Source organism: Actinia tenebrosa, unplaced genomic scaffold (genome assembly GCF_029948245.1).
Source record: "Actinia tenebrosa isolate PJP-AT-01 unplaced genomic scaffold, QUT_ActTen_1.0 PGA_scaffold5__44_contigs__length_20552954, whole genome shotgun sequence".
In the NCBI taxonomy this organism is placed as follows: Eukaryota; Metazoa; Cnidaria; class Anthozoa; order Actiniaria; family Actiniidae; genus Actinia; species Actinia tenebrosa.
This window is the reverse complement of record NW_028292582.1, coordinates 8,285,160-8,298,993: the sequence shown is the minus strand read 5'-3', so window position 1 is coordinate 8,298,993 and position 13,834 is coordinate 8,285,160. Positions and strand designations below refer to the sequence as shown.

Below are 13,834 nucleotides of genomic sequence, written 5' to 3'. Positions count from 1 at the left end.
TTAACCACATATCATTTGGGCCCTTTAAATCATTCAGGCTATCCCAAGGGAGTGACGCCAAGTCCCTACGAAAATTGTTTGCATCAAAATTTTTGAAAGTTCTAAATGTTATTATTTTGTGCTTATGATTTGTTGGTATAGCTATCTTGCGTATAGCATACACCAGGCTGTGGTCACTCAAAGAGAGGTGTATAACACCGCTCTGGGCAACCCTGTTTGGAGTGTTTGTAAGAATGATATCAATCAATGTTTTGCTTCTTTGGGTGAAAGAGAACAAAGCTTAAAGATGTTCAAGCTTAGCAATACACTTTCAACATCCTGCAACGAGGGGTATACACATTGAAAAAAGTATGACGAAGGATATTTTGAAAAATATATATATATAATAGGAAATATATGGCGAAAAAAGCGTAAAAGATAATTAAGGCTAACAGTGCACGTGCACAATCGATTTTTGAGTACATAATAATGAATACCTACATGCGACGATGAAAAAACACGATGGTGAAAATTATTCAAAATTTGTAAGAAAATAAAGAAAAAACAACTTAAAATAGAAGCAAGTCAACAGTGCACGCTAGATTTTTGAGCATGTCAAGTTTCACTACGGCAAATAATGTGCAAGGTCGGAATGACCTCTTGAAGTCCAGACACATACTGTGTTTCTATTGTTATATAACAGTTAAAGTTCTAGAACGAGTTAAATATATCATGCATACTTTATTTTTCATTCTTCAAACGAAGTGCTCGTTTAAAAGGCGAAGAAAATCACCAAGCCAATGACTTGGATGTTCTCGCTAAAGTTAATAGCATCGATTTGATGTTAATGAGGTAAAGATGGAATACTTTGACTGGAATCTTAATGGCATGCAAGCAAGGTTTAAAATATCTAAAATCCTCTTCTTTTTTTCACTTTTTTTTTTTTTCATTTTCAATCATATATGTTACTCTCTTGTCAGTTTTCTTCCCGTGCTTCAAGGCTTCCGGGATCTCTTTCTCCCTTCACGAAAGTCAACTTCTAAATTCCAATTCGATAATGGAACAAGGACCACACGCTTTGTTTGCCATTGTTTATCAAGCGTTACCCTCTTAAATTAACTTAAACTATTTTTATAAATATGTTCTCTTGGTTAAACCTTTGGACTTAAGGCAGTGTAACAAAGAAGGTCTTCATATTCAAAACCAATGCAATAATAATAAAAAAAGATTGAATTTTGTATCGGTTTCCTTTGATTCTATCATCAAGTTTCAGTTAAACGTTCAAATTATATAGATAAAGATTTTGAAACACAAAAGATTTAGAACAGATATCATGAGAGCAAATAAAACCTAAACTATAGATAAACTTTTCTTCAGTTGATGTTTTTAAAAACAGTTATGTTCGAATAATGTTTTATATATAATAAATGAATGCTACTGATGATATGGAATGCGGTTCCGTTGTTGTGTTTTTGCCGAGGGGTTCATGGAATAAAGGATGTGGACTCCTAACGTGTTACTTAATTAATAAAAAGATAAAAAGACAGTGATAAAGAGTATGCAAAAGGTTTAATTAGTAGTGGTTGAATAAAGGGAAAGGAGAGAAATAACAAGGACAAGAAAGGTTAAGAGGGACGGGATGGACGGGAGGGACAAAGGGACAAGAATGGTTAACAGGGACGGGAGGGACGAAGGGACAAGAATGGTTTACAGGGACGGGAGGGACAAAGGGACAAGAATGGTTAACAGGGACGGGAGGGACGCAAAGTACAGGGACAAGAATGGTTAACAGGAACGGGAGGGATAAAGGGACAAGAATGGTTAACAGGGACGGGAGGGATGGGAGGGACAAAGGGACAGGAATGGTTAACAGGGACGGGAGGGACGGGAGGAACAAAGGGACAAGAAGGGGTAACAGGGAAGGACAAGAAATGGCAACAGGAACGGGAGGGTTAGAAGGGACAAAGTAACAAGAATGGTAACAGGGAGGAGAGGGATGGGAGGGACAGAAGTGGGATAGTAACGTGTTTCGTGTTGGTAAGAGTTAAAGAAACTAAATTATATAAAATGAAGGGAAAATGAAGGAGGAAAAGGAATGGGATAATAAACTAATGAATGAAATTATAGTTTAAGATTTATCTTATTTTTTCTTTTGTTGCTATAATTTATCTCCCTCTTTCTTTAGCCTTTTTTACCCGTTTGTTTGTCTGTTTGCGCTCATTATATATTAATACATACACCTTATTCTATTTATCTATTATAAATATACATACACATGCATGTTTCTGTGAACACACAAATTCAGATGCAAATTTAAGCCAAGTTTCTAACATCTCTCTCCATTAATCCTCATTCAACTCTTCGTTATTATGTAAAATAATAACAAAAGTAAAACTGCTCATTAACGATATCTCACCTTTTATGTAACACGGCAGAGTACGTCCCTACATTTTGGTAGCAGCAAGTGAATGAAAAATCCTGGGGAAAAAATCGTAAAACAGACGAATGAAACTGTTTTAATTTCTTCCAGATTGAGTCAAGTATTAGAAAGACTTCAAGTAAAAGATTAAATGGTAGGTGGCCACTCGTCTTTCAAATTCTAATCTGTAGCTTCATCACTAGGGAAATAGAAATGGTTGTCTATCATTGTGTCAAATCAGAACACAAATCATCCTCTCTCCTCTACGATGGCATGGGAGTTAACGTTTTACTATCTTTCTTTAAGTAGCTCTTGATAACTAACTGAACGATCTCTTGTAGCCATGGCGATTAGCTGACCACTTAGCATATATTGATTGCCATTAACACTATCCACTTCGGGGAGTGACAAAAACTTCTTAAAAATGATTTTTAGAAGAAGCCACACTCAAACTATGAACCTGTTTTCGGGTTATTCAACATCTTACCCCATGTAGAATAGAATAGAATAGAATACCTTTATTTAAACACGATAAAATTTAAAGCTAAAAGCTTGTGGGGTCGTGCATAAAATAAATTAAATAAATAAAATATAATATAAGTATGAATCTGTAAAAATATAGCTAATTAACTTAGATAACTTTAAATATCTTATATATAATTCTCACACACATTCACATACACAAACTGCGCAAGCTATTAGACCCGCCAGGGGCAGAAAACACAGACAAATGCGGTGAACACCGTGTCAATAGGCATTCACCTCATCTGAACAGCACCCGCCACCCATAGCGAGTCCAACAGCCCGCGCAGTTACATTCACTCCATAATAAAAAATAATGTTACATATATACAAAGTCCTTTTTTCTAAAGCGAGACGTCGAGGCAGTAGAGTCAAAATTGAAATTTATAAAATAGTCCTTGGCACTGAGCTGTACTTTGATGTCCTTAAAATTTGAATGTGTTACCTTATCAATATTACAAATTATTAGATTCCATAGAACTGAGCCTCGATACACCAATGAGTCCTTTAAAAATCTGCTTTCAAACCTTGGAATTGCGAGAGTTTCATTTCCGCGTAAAGAATATTTACTATTGCGCTTTATAAAAATACTTTCTGATAAAGATTCTGGTAGACTACGATTGCTTGCTTTATGAAAAATCTTAAATATTTCTAATTTATAATCTAACTTAATTGTTGTCCATTTGTCAAATGCAAGTACATCAGATGACGCCATATCTTTGGGTAAATTGAAGATAATCCTAGCTGCCCTACAATGTAATCTCTCAATGGAATTGAAAATTTCTGAATTACAGCACGAACCCCATAAAACTAAGCCATATTTTACAGAGGGCAAAATTACTCTAAAGTAGAAGTTCCGTAAGATATCCTTAGGTAGAAATCTTGAACGTTTTAGCAGTTCTAATTTGTTGACAAAGTTCTTCTTTAGTTCCAACGCATGTGGTACCCAACTAAGCTTGTCGTCCACAGTCATACCCAGAAGACGCGTTTCTGAAACGTATCGTAAAACTGAGTTGCCCAGAAGCACAGGAGCTAACGGTCCAGTAATGGTCTTCCTGCTAATTATCATCACTTCGCTTTTTCCTGGATGTGGTGTTAAACGGTTGACCAAGCACCAGCTATAAACTTCTCGTAAGGCTTTATTGAGATGAGAGACAGCAATATCTGCAGATTCGCCGATACAGAAAATTGTTGTGTCATCTGCATACATATACGACGATCCTGAGACAACAACAGATGGTAAATCGTTAGCAAATAGTGTAAAGAGTGTTGGACCTAACACGGATCCTTGAGGAATTCCGGTAGACACTGGCAGCAGTTCAGATGTAACTCCATTCAACACAGTAAATTGCTGTCTTCCTTCTAGATAACTCTTCATCCACTCTAATAGGCCACCTTTGATGCCGAAATTATTTTCCAATTTACGCCCCAAGATGTCGTGCGAAACGCTATCGAACGCCTTTTTGAAATCGATAAAGGCTACTGCCACGACCTTACCCGAGTCTACGGCCTTTCTCCACATCTCCGTCAAATGAACCAACAACAGTTCTGTTGAATATCCAGCACGATATGCCCATTGCCTTTCTGAGATTAGATTATTGTTCTTAAAGACATGCTGCACCAGTCTGTCGTTAACCTCACTTTCCAAGATCTTACTCGGGACACTAAGTAAAGAGACGGGCCGATAGTTACCACAGTCAGTATCATCGTCCTTTTTAAAGATTGGTGTCAGCCTTGCGGTCTTCCAAGCCGTGAAAACTGTCGTGTGGTCAATGCTATATCTGTAAATGTCAACAAGTGATGGAACTATGGCGTTTCCCGCAAGTTTAAGAATCTTGGGTGAGATACCATCAGGTCCGGTTGACTTGTTAGCTTTAAGTTTACTGATCTTTTCATGGACTGTGCGGTGAGAAATTAATGTCATCGCTAATGGTGATGGTTGATGCTGCAGTACTACGTCATCATGTTGACAGTTATCTTCAGATGCTGGTAGCGTATTTACTAAGTTTTCCCCAATCGTAGCAAAATAAGAATTCATCAGCTGAGCTTTCTCCTTGTCTGTCAATACGAGAGTACCATCATCTTTTTTGAGAGGGCCAATTTTACTTTTGCAGACTGTGCGATTTGTGGCCTTATTAATTAAATTCCAGTAAGCACTTGATTTTTTGACTTTATTGAACATCTGATTAAAATAGGTTGCTTTGGCTTTCCTTAAGGCTGAAGTAACTTCGTTCCGAGCCTTCCTGTACTCCTTCCACAACTCAGGAGATCTCGTAGATATAGCCGCTTTAAACAGCTTGTATCTTCGGTTGATTTTAAAACGAATGTCATTCGTTATCCACGGTGCAGACTTGCTTCTAATCTTTACCTCTTTCCAAGGAGTGTGTTCATGTAGAATCAATACTTTGAATATTGCCAGAAGGGTGATAGCGATACGGGCAATTTAAGGTTTTTAATGTAGAGTGATAATAACGTCTACTATATGCTTTAGGTAAGTTAAAATAATTTATCTCTAAATGCATACAAAGACCAAAATTATGATCTAAATTAGGATAGTCCTGTTCCGATTAAATCTCAGTGTGTTGATATTGTCTTGTCTGATGTTCGACATCAAAATAAGAAAAAAATTGTCTTTAACATTTATATGCCATTTCTTAAATCAATAATTAATAATATCAGATAAAAGCTTTAGCGTTAGAATGGTAAAAATATTTATGAATTTTAGATGAAAATAGCTTTAGCCGACAACAAAAAGACTAAAAGTTAGTACTTTTTCAAGATATTACAGCTTTCGAAATTGAGTACTTCTTCCTGAAATAGTTTAGTTGCTACAGGGTTAAAGTTTGAGGTTGCTTGCTCCAAAGAGTAGCGCAACGCAGTCGTGACGTCATAAAAACGAAGACAAAGGCGAAATTCGGACAAACTTACAAGTTTACTTTCAGCAGATAATTTACACAGCCGATCGCAGTTGATCTTATTAGTTTACATGGGTTATTATTGTAACTTTAAGTAAAAATAATAAAATCGGTTCGTATAATCCTCGTAGCGGTTAGACAGAATGCAATGTTTGTCCGAATCTATAAGCTATTTTTAGAAACAGTGCGCTGCTCTATTGAATTATAATCTAATAATTTTTACTAGAATATCTTGGTCAAAAAAGACATCTTTCCCCTATTCTTGTGGTGCAATAGAATAACACAAAATCTATTATAACACAAATAGCAATAAAATGGCCGCCATGTTGGTTAATCTCACAAGAAAAGCTAATGAGGATGCTTTGTTATCGTCAACCAAAATGGTGGTTATGACATAACGTGTACCCCAAGAATTTGAAAAGTGAAATGACAGATATATTCCAGTTGCAGGTAGGTTGGATGGTTTGGAAATTTCTTTTTCCATAAACTGTAGTTTCAATTCTCAATTTGAGCGCTAGTCCTAAACCTGTTGAATTGTGTTACGGTCACCAAAAAGTTCGGACATCGCTTTCGAATTCCCATACAAATTCAAATTTAAAAAGAAAATTCAGATCGACTTCTTTAGTTACTTTTCTAAACAGCTTTAATTTTTTAAGAAAAGCTTCAATCAAGTTAGAGACTGATGATTTTTTTGCTTGTATTTAGAGAGCTAACTAAAGAAAAGAACGATGACTGAACTTTTTGGTGACCGTAAGACAATCCAACACTTTTTACACCACGTGACGGCAAGCGCTCTAAAAGTGTCGCTTCGTTTTTGGTCATTGGTAACTTGCCACTTATTACCCGCTTGAGAAGATAAAATACAGCTATGAAAAGGCTAGTGAAAGTATTCTTGCATGTTTTTTGCTAAGCTTTTGATCACAATATATCAGCACAGAACAAGTTATAACAGAAAAGTGTGCAGACAAAGTTTGGGAAAATTTTTCAATTCACTTCGCGTATTTTTCAGTTCGGGCTTGTCTCCCATGCCTATGGCTAATTTAAAACAAAGGAGTTTCTAACCAAAAGATTTAAAACGGAAAAAAACCTGGCTTTAATGAAGCAATGTTAATTAACTATCTAAGTTTAAATTTGAATCGGTTTTCTTTGTTATTCGTAAGTTAAGTAATTCGAAGCAGGGGAGCTAAGGATTTGATAATCAGCAGAAAAAAGCGGAGTTGGTGAAATTAATTGAATTGCTCCTTATAAATTCATGGGGTTTGAAACAGCATTTGTATATGGCTTAACGCCTCAGTGTTCGGTATTTGAGTATTACTTACATCCAACCTAATCTCAAATTCATCAAACACTGCAACAGTCTCTGGACTGATCAAATATAAACAAGTTTTGCCTTAGTATTGATCAAAGCAGGTTCCAAACACCCTTCAGCACCGCTATCTACCACCTATCTACACACAACTAATGTCGATGTTTAGGTGCATCAAGAAAGTTTTAGAAATTTAACACCAAGAGATAAACTACGAGTGTTTTAAAAGACAATGTTTGTGATTTTTGAAAAAGAATGATTCGTTCCACCGATCACGAAGTTAGGGCTGCTTGACAAAAAGTCAGAATTTTATAATCTTTACGCCATGTACACTCACTCGTGATTGTCTGAGTCAAGGTGAATAGTGGAATATTCTTTCTTTCTTTCTTTTCTTTTCTTTTCTTTTCTTTTCTTTTCTTTTCTTTTCTTTTCTTTTCTTTTCTTTCTTTCTTTCTTTCTTCCTTTCTTTCTCTCTCTTTCTTTCTCTCTCTGTCTGTCTGTCTGTTCAGTCTATGCAGACGTGTTCGTAACCGCTCCGTAATCTTCAACATTTTATAAAGCTTTTATCGAATCTTTGTCTCCAAATGGCAAATCTTATTGAGTATTTAAGTTATGATGAAAAGGATAACGATTTCACTTGGCGTGGTACGCAACAAGAACTTAAATCTTTGGTGGATTTTATGTTCGATGTCCAAGAAGGCAGTAATGGCGTCTTTAAAGAAGACAAAGCTCACAACGCAATAACGTATAAAGTGAGTACCGATGACAAGGAATGCTCCGTAAGATTCTACACATCATCACTTAGACTGAAAATCTTTGGGCCAAATCAAGAATGCCTTAGGAATAAGTTTCATGAACTTCTTCCAAGCAAGAATGATGGTCCTGCAGAAAAAGGAGTTGAGCCTTCACAACCGACTGATTCTGAAATTGCCTCATTATTATTCGGTTTACTGACTGACTTGCGTAAAGAAATAAGTTTATTGAAAGACACTTTCCAAAACGGAGAGAACTTTGATATCCAACAAATGAAGAAGGAAAACGATGATTCTCGTAAAATTATCTGTAATCTTCAGGAGGAAATTAAAATTCAAAAACAGCAAGTATGCAAATTACAAGACGAAAAAGCCAGCTTACTAACAGCGTTGAGGCTAGTTACGAAAGAAAACGATCAATGTAAGAACAATGATCAATGCAAGAACAATGATCATACAGAAACTAAACAAGCTACTGTAGTTGATCTTACGACCCCGGAGAGTAGTATGAGTGACACAATGAATGAATCTCATTGTAACTGGAAAAAGGTACAAAGGAAACAAAAAAAGGCCAAGCAACAAAAGACAACACCAAAGAACAAAGCTGAGAACAAGCTACCTACTAATAACCAGGACCATTCGCTTCAGGACAGAAACAAAACTAGTACAGTTATAATTGGAGATTCTATAATATCGAAGCTCGAAGGTTGGAAAATGGCAAGCAAGACAAACAGAGTTAATATAAAACCCTTCCCAGGGGCCACAGTGGAGGATATGGAGGACTATATAAAGCCAATAATCAGAAGGAAACCTAATAATCTTATTGTACATATTGGTACAAATAATCTTAAGTCTGATGAATCTAAGGCCATTGCAGAGAGGATAGTTGGAATCTGCGAATCTGTGGAAAAACAGCTGCCGTCTTGTGAAATAGCGATATCTGAATTAATCATTCGCCAAGACTCGAGTCTCCTTGAAACAGCAAGAAAGGATGTGAACAAATCGCTTAGAGCCTTCTGCAACGAACGGGAATGGGACTATATTTCTCATAATGTAACAGAGAAAGGACTTAACACCAAAGGACTGCATTTAAATCGTGCAGGAATAGGAATCCTTGCGCAAGATTTCAATAAATATCTTAAATCTAAAGCATGATTAAAAGGTAAGGAACCACTAGACGAAACAGATTCCTCTATTCATCCCTCTAGTATTGTCTCAAATACTAATATTGATAAGTCTGACGGTGATAATAGACCTCATTCTATTCCTAATGTTAGAGGTTTTAAAATGGCCTCTTTAAATATAACTAGTCTTGTAGCTCATATAGATGAACTGAGATCATGGGTCATTCAGCAAAATTTTGATCTTCTTTGCATAAATGAGTCAAGGCTCGATCCATCAATCCCAAGTTCAATGGTGAGCATCGAAGGCTATGACATCCATAGGTCTGATAGAAACCGCAATGGAGGGGGAGTTTGTTTATACTTGAAAAAGGGCGTAAATGGGAAAAACCGTAGTGACTTAACTGATGATAAAGTAGAGTCCCTGTGTTTTGAAATCATGAAGCCAAATAGCAAGTCTTTTGCCGTTTTAGCCTGTTATAGGCCTCCTAACTATGATACACGCTCATTTTTCAATATATTTGAAAATGTGTTAACAAAAATAGATTCTGAGTTTAAGGAAATTTATATCCTAGGGGATTTAAACTGTGATTTATTATCTACTAATATTAATCAGCAAACCCGCTATTTGAATACGACTGCTGAATTGTTTCAACTTACGCAGTTAATCACAGAACCAACTAGAGTCACTGAAAAAAGTAAAACCCTCATTGATGTGATCTTAACGAATAGCCCAGATAGGGTAGTCCGAAGTGGAGTGGTTCACATTGGTATCAGTGACCATAGTCTGGTTTATACAATACGGAAAATAGCAATTCCGACAAACAACAATCACTGTAAGATCTCATTTAGATCGGCTAAAAACTTTGACTCCGACAAGTTTCTTATGGATTTAGCAACACTCCCTTGGGATTGTTTGGATAATAAGGAAAGCCCGGATGACATGTGGGACAGATGGAAAGAGTTATTTCTCTCTGTTCTTGACTCGCACGCTCCGATCAAAACAAAACGAATAAGAAACAAGAAGTCTCCCTGGATGACAACTGATTTGAGGAAAGCTATGTACGATAGAGATAAAATGAAACAAAAAGCTACTCAAACGAATTCGAGGGACGACTGGAGTGATTATAAGTCTATTAGAAATCGCGTCAACAACGAGATAAAAAGAGCCAAGAAGTCATATTATGAAAATCATTTTGCACAAAATTCAAAAAACTCAAAGGAGGTCTGGAAAGCTATTAATGAAGTCCTCTCACGAAGGACTAAATCTGGCTCTTATGTAACATCTATCAAAACAGGTGATACATCGATGTGTGACTCGAAGGAAATAGCTGAGGTATTCAATTGTCATTTTTCTGAAATTGGGACTAAATTAGCTTGTTTAATTCCCGATGGACCGACTGCTTATAATGATTATCTAATTAGAATTGGCTCAACATTCACCTTACGACACACATCAGTTGATGAACTTACTGAAAATCATTAATTCTATTGACGTTAAAAAAGCGACAGGTCTTGACGGTATACCATCTCATTTCATCAAGATTGCTTCACCAGTAATAAGTCAATCACTAGTGAAGCTATTCAATCAATCAGTTGATAAAGGGATTTTTCCTAACGGCTTGAAACTTGCGAAAGTTACGCCAATTCATAAAGCTAATGACAAAGATGATTTGAATAATTACCGTCCCATTTCGGTCTTACCTACTATTGCTAAGATTTTCGAGAGAATAGTTTTTAACCAGTTATATGAGTATCTAAACTCAAATAATTTACTTTCTCAAAAGCAGTCGGGATTTAGACCGCTTCATTCGACTACTACTGCACTCCTAGAAGCCACAACGGAGTGGCTTACCAATATGGATGAAGGTAAATTGAACTGTGTCACTTTCCTAGATTTTAAAAAAGCTTTTGACACAGTAAATCACTCCTATACTTCTCCACAAATTATACTATTATGGGATTGCAGAAGAGTCGATAAAGTGGTTCAAATCTTACCTCACAGATCGTAGTCAGAGATGCTACATAAACCATACCTTATCTAGCTCTAGAACACTCGATTGCGGCATCCCTCAAGGCTCAATCCTTGGGCCATTATTATTTATTATTTACATAAACGATCTGCCAAATAGTGTCAAATTTTCAAATGCTAGAATGTATGCTGATGACACAAGTCTCACCACTTGTGGCACATCACAAAAGACTCTATTTGACGAGGTGAACGCTGATATTTCCAATATTCATAACTGGTTGAAAGCTAACAAACTTAGCTTAAATTCAGCTAAAACAGAGCACATGTTTATTGCTTCTGACGATAAATTGAAAAAAATTACCTCCGAACCACACATATATTTAAATAGCAAACCAATTACTAGAGTCTCTACAGCAAAAACTCTGGGTGTTGTGATTGACGAACGGGTGTCTTGGGTTGCTCATATTGATTACATTTGTAAAAAAATATCCTCTGGATTGAGTGGCATAAGACGAGTCCGCGATTACATCCCCTTGGAGACAGCTATTACCATATATGAGGCTCTCGTTTTACCTTGGTTTGACTATTGTGACGTGGTATGGGATAATTTACCAGTAACGTCTGCTGAAAGATTGCAAAAAATGCAAAATAGAGCTGCAAGAATAATAACAAAAAGCAGCTACGATGTCAGATCTAGTGATATTTTAACTTCTTTAGGCTGGAAAAGCTTACAAAGAAGAAGAAAGGAGCATAAAGCAATAATGATGTTTAAGACTTTAAATGCACTTGCACCAAAATCTGTAAGGGAACTCTTTTATTTTCAAGAAAATACCTACGATCTTCGTGGTAGAGAGAAGTGCTTAAAGTTACCGAAACCCAGCACTGAGTTTTTAAAAAGAGCTCTCTCTTATGACGGTGCAAAAGTGTGGAACTCGTTACCCCAAAGTGTCAGACTGTCCAATAATTTAAAATCTTTAAGAGGAATCTTTCGTCTGTTGGTCCTTAACACTTTAATTACTATAATATTTTTGGGGGGTAGATGAGAATTTATTTCATAAATCTGTCTATATATTCTTAACGTTATTATTAATTTTTATATATATTACCTATGAACTCGGTTTTCATGGAAAACCAATTTGTACATTGATGAAATTTCCCGAGATTAAATAAAAGACAGCGCTCTCTCGCCTCAGGCGCGCGCGGGAGGGAGGGCGGAGGGGGCGGGCGGGGGCGGCGGGGGGAGGGGGAGGGAGGGGGGGCGGGCGGGGGGCGGGCGGGGGGCGGGGGCAGGAGGCAGGAGGAGGACGGAAGGAAGGAAGGGAGGGGAGGGAGAGAGGGGAGAGAGTGGGGAGGGAGGGGGGAGGGAGTGCGAGGAGCCGGGGGAGGGGGGGCGGGAGGGGGATGGGAGGGGGGAGGGAGGGAGAAGGGACCTTGTGTCGTGTTTAGGGGGGTCGTTTTTTTGGGTCTCTGTTCGGTGAGGGGGGGCTTTCTTATCTTCGGAGGGGGGGATTCTTTTTTTCTTTCTTCTTTCTTCTTTTTCGTTTCTTTCTCTCTTTCTTTCTTTCTTTCTCTCCTTTTTTCTTTCTTTCTTTCTTTCTTTCATTCATTCATTCATTCATTAATCAGATTACTAGTTCACATAGCTAGAAACACCTTTATCCTTCACAACGATCATGGCCCCCAGCTATTATGACTAAAACACTTTCAACACAGACTTCTTGATTTTGGATTCCACCTTTGCGGTTTGATACCCGACAAAAGCGTCCCCGGCGCGAAAAATTAATGGCCTCTTGAAGTTAAAGTCAGAGAGAAAAAGAGAGTGAAATATCAGTTCTCTACTTTCACATCCCCATAATACTTTGCGTCTTTGGGGGGTAACCAGAGGGTAAAAACCAACTTATTTTGCTGAAGGCTGATCAGACAATGTTGACAATACCTTGTTTGGTATCCAAAAATGAAATGGAGAAGCAAAAAACAGAAAAAGATAGAAGCTTGAAGACGTTAAATTTTAGAAATTTTTCGTAAGTCAATACATTTTCTGTAAGACCAAAACGTTAGCACGTTACGTCATCGCGGCCATTTAACAAAATATTTCTCATTAGCATCCATTGTTAACGGTACCACAATGGCCGCCATGTTTTTGTCTTTTGGCTCTCTTAGAAATGCTTGCAGCCCATCAATAGGCCAAAAATACTATATTCCGTAGAAAGTTTAAAATCCATGAAAGACACCTTTACTTTGTTGCGTCTATGTTGAACCCCCCTTTTTCTCGATATTATGAGATATATTTTTCATTAAAGACGACTAATCAAATTGCTTAAATAGCATATATTATATATATAGTTATATTTAGCAACCGCCATAATGACTAGTCTGAGCGTCTTCATCACAGAGATTCTTGTCTTCATAAAATGAATGAATAAATCAATTTTATTTAGAGAGCGTGACACGTGACAGTCTGAAAGATTGTATCATGAAGATTCTTGTCTTCATAAAATGAATGAATAAATCAATTTTATTTAGAGAGCGTGACACGTGACAGTCTGAAAGATTGTATCATGAAGATTCTTGTCTTCATAAAATGAATGAATAAATCAATTTTATTTAGAGAGCGTGACACGTGACAGTCTGAAAGATTGTATCATGAAGATTCTTGTCTTCATAAAATGAATGAATAAATCAATTTTATTTAGAGAGCGTGACACGCGAGAGTCGAGAAGGCTGCAGCAAAAATTTCTTGTTTTCGAGAATAAATCAACCTTATTTAAAAAACGTGACAGTTTGAAAGATTGCAGGAAAAAATTGTTGTCTTCATATAATTAATGAATAAATAAATCAACTTTACTTA

The 13,834-nt window shown here is 36.9% G+C and overlaps 1 protein-coding gene across 1 annotated transcript; it reads left to right on the top strand.

Annotated features, from left to right (window-relative positions):
* Window positions 1-9,180: 9,180 nt before the first annotated feature.
* Window positions 9,181-10,500, top strand: LOC116293638 (uncharacterized). The gene has a single exon (XM_031701094.2). It carries the CDS (start codon window positions 9,181-9,183, stop codon window positions 10,498-10,500), a length of 1,320 nt encoding a protein of 439 aa, XP_031556954.2.
* Window positions 10,501-13,834: the final 3,334 nt, after the last annotated feature.

Coding starts and splice junctions, on each gene's coding strand:
- LOC116293638 (XM_031701094.2), top strand. CDS start 9,181: ATGGCCTCTTTAAATATAACTAGTCTTGTAGCTCATATAGATGAACTG.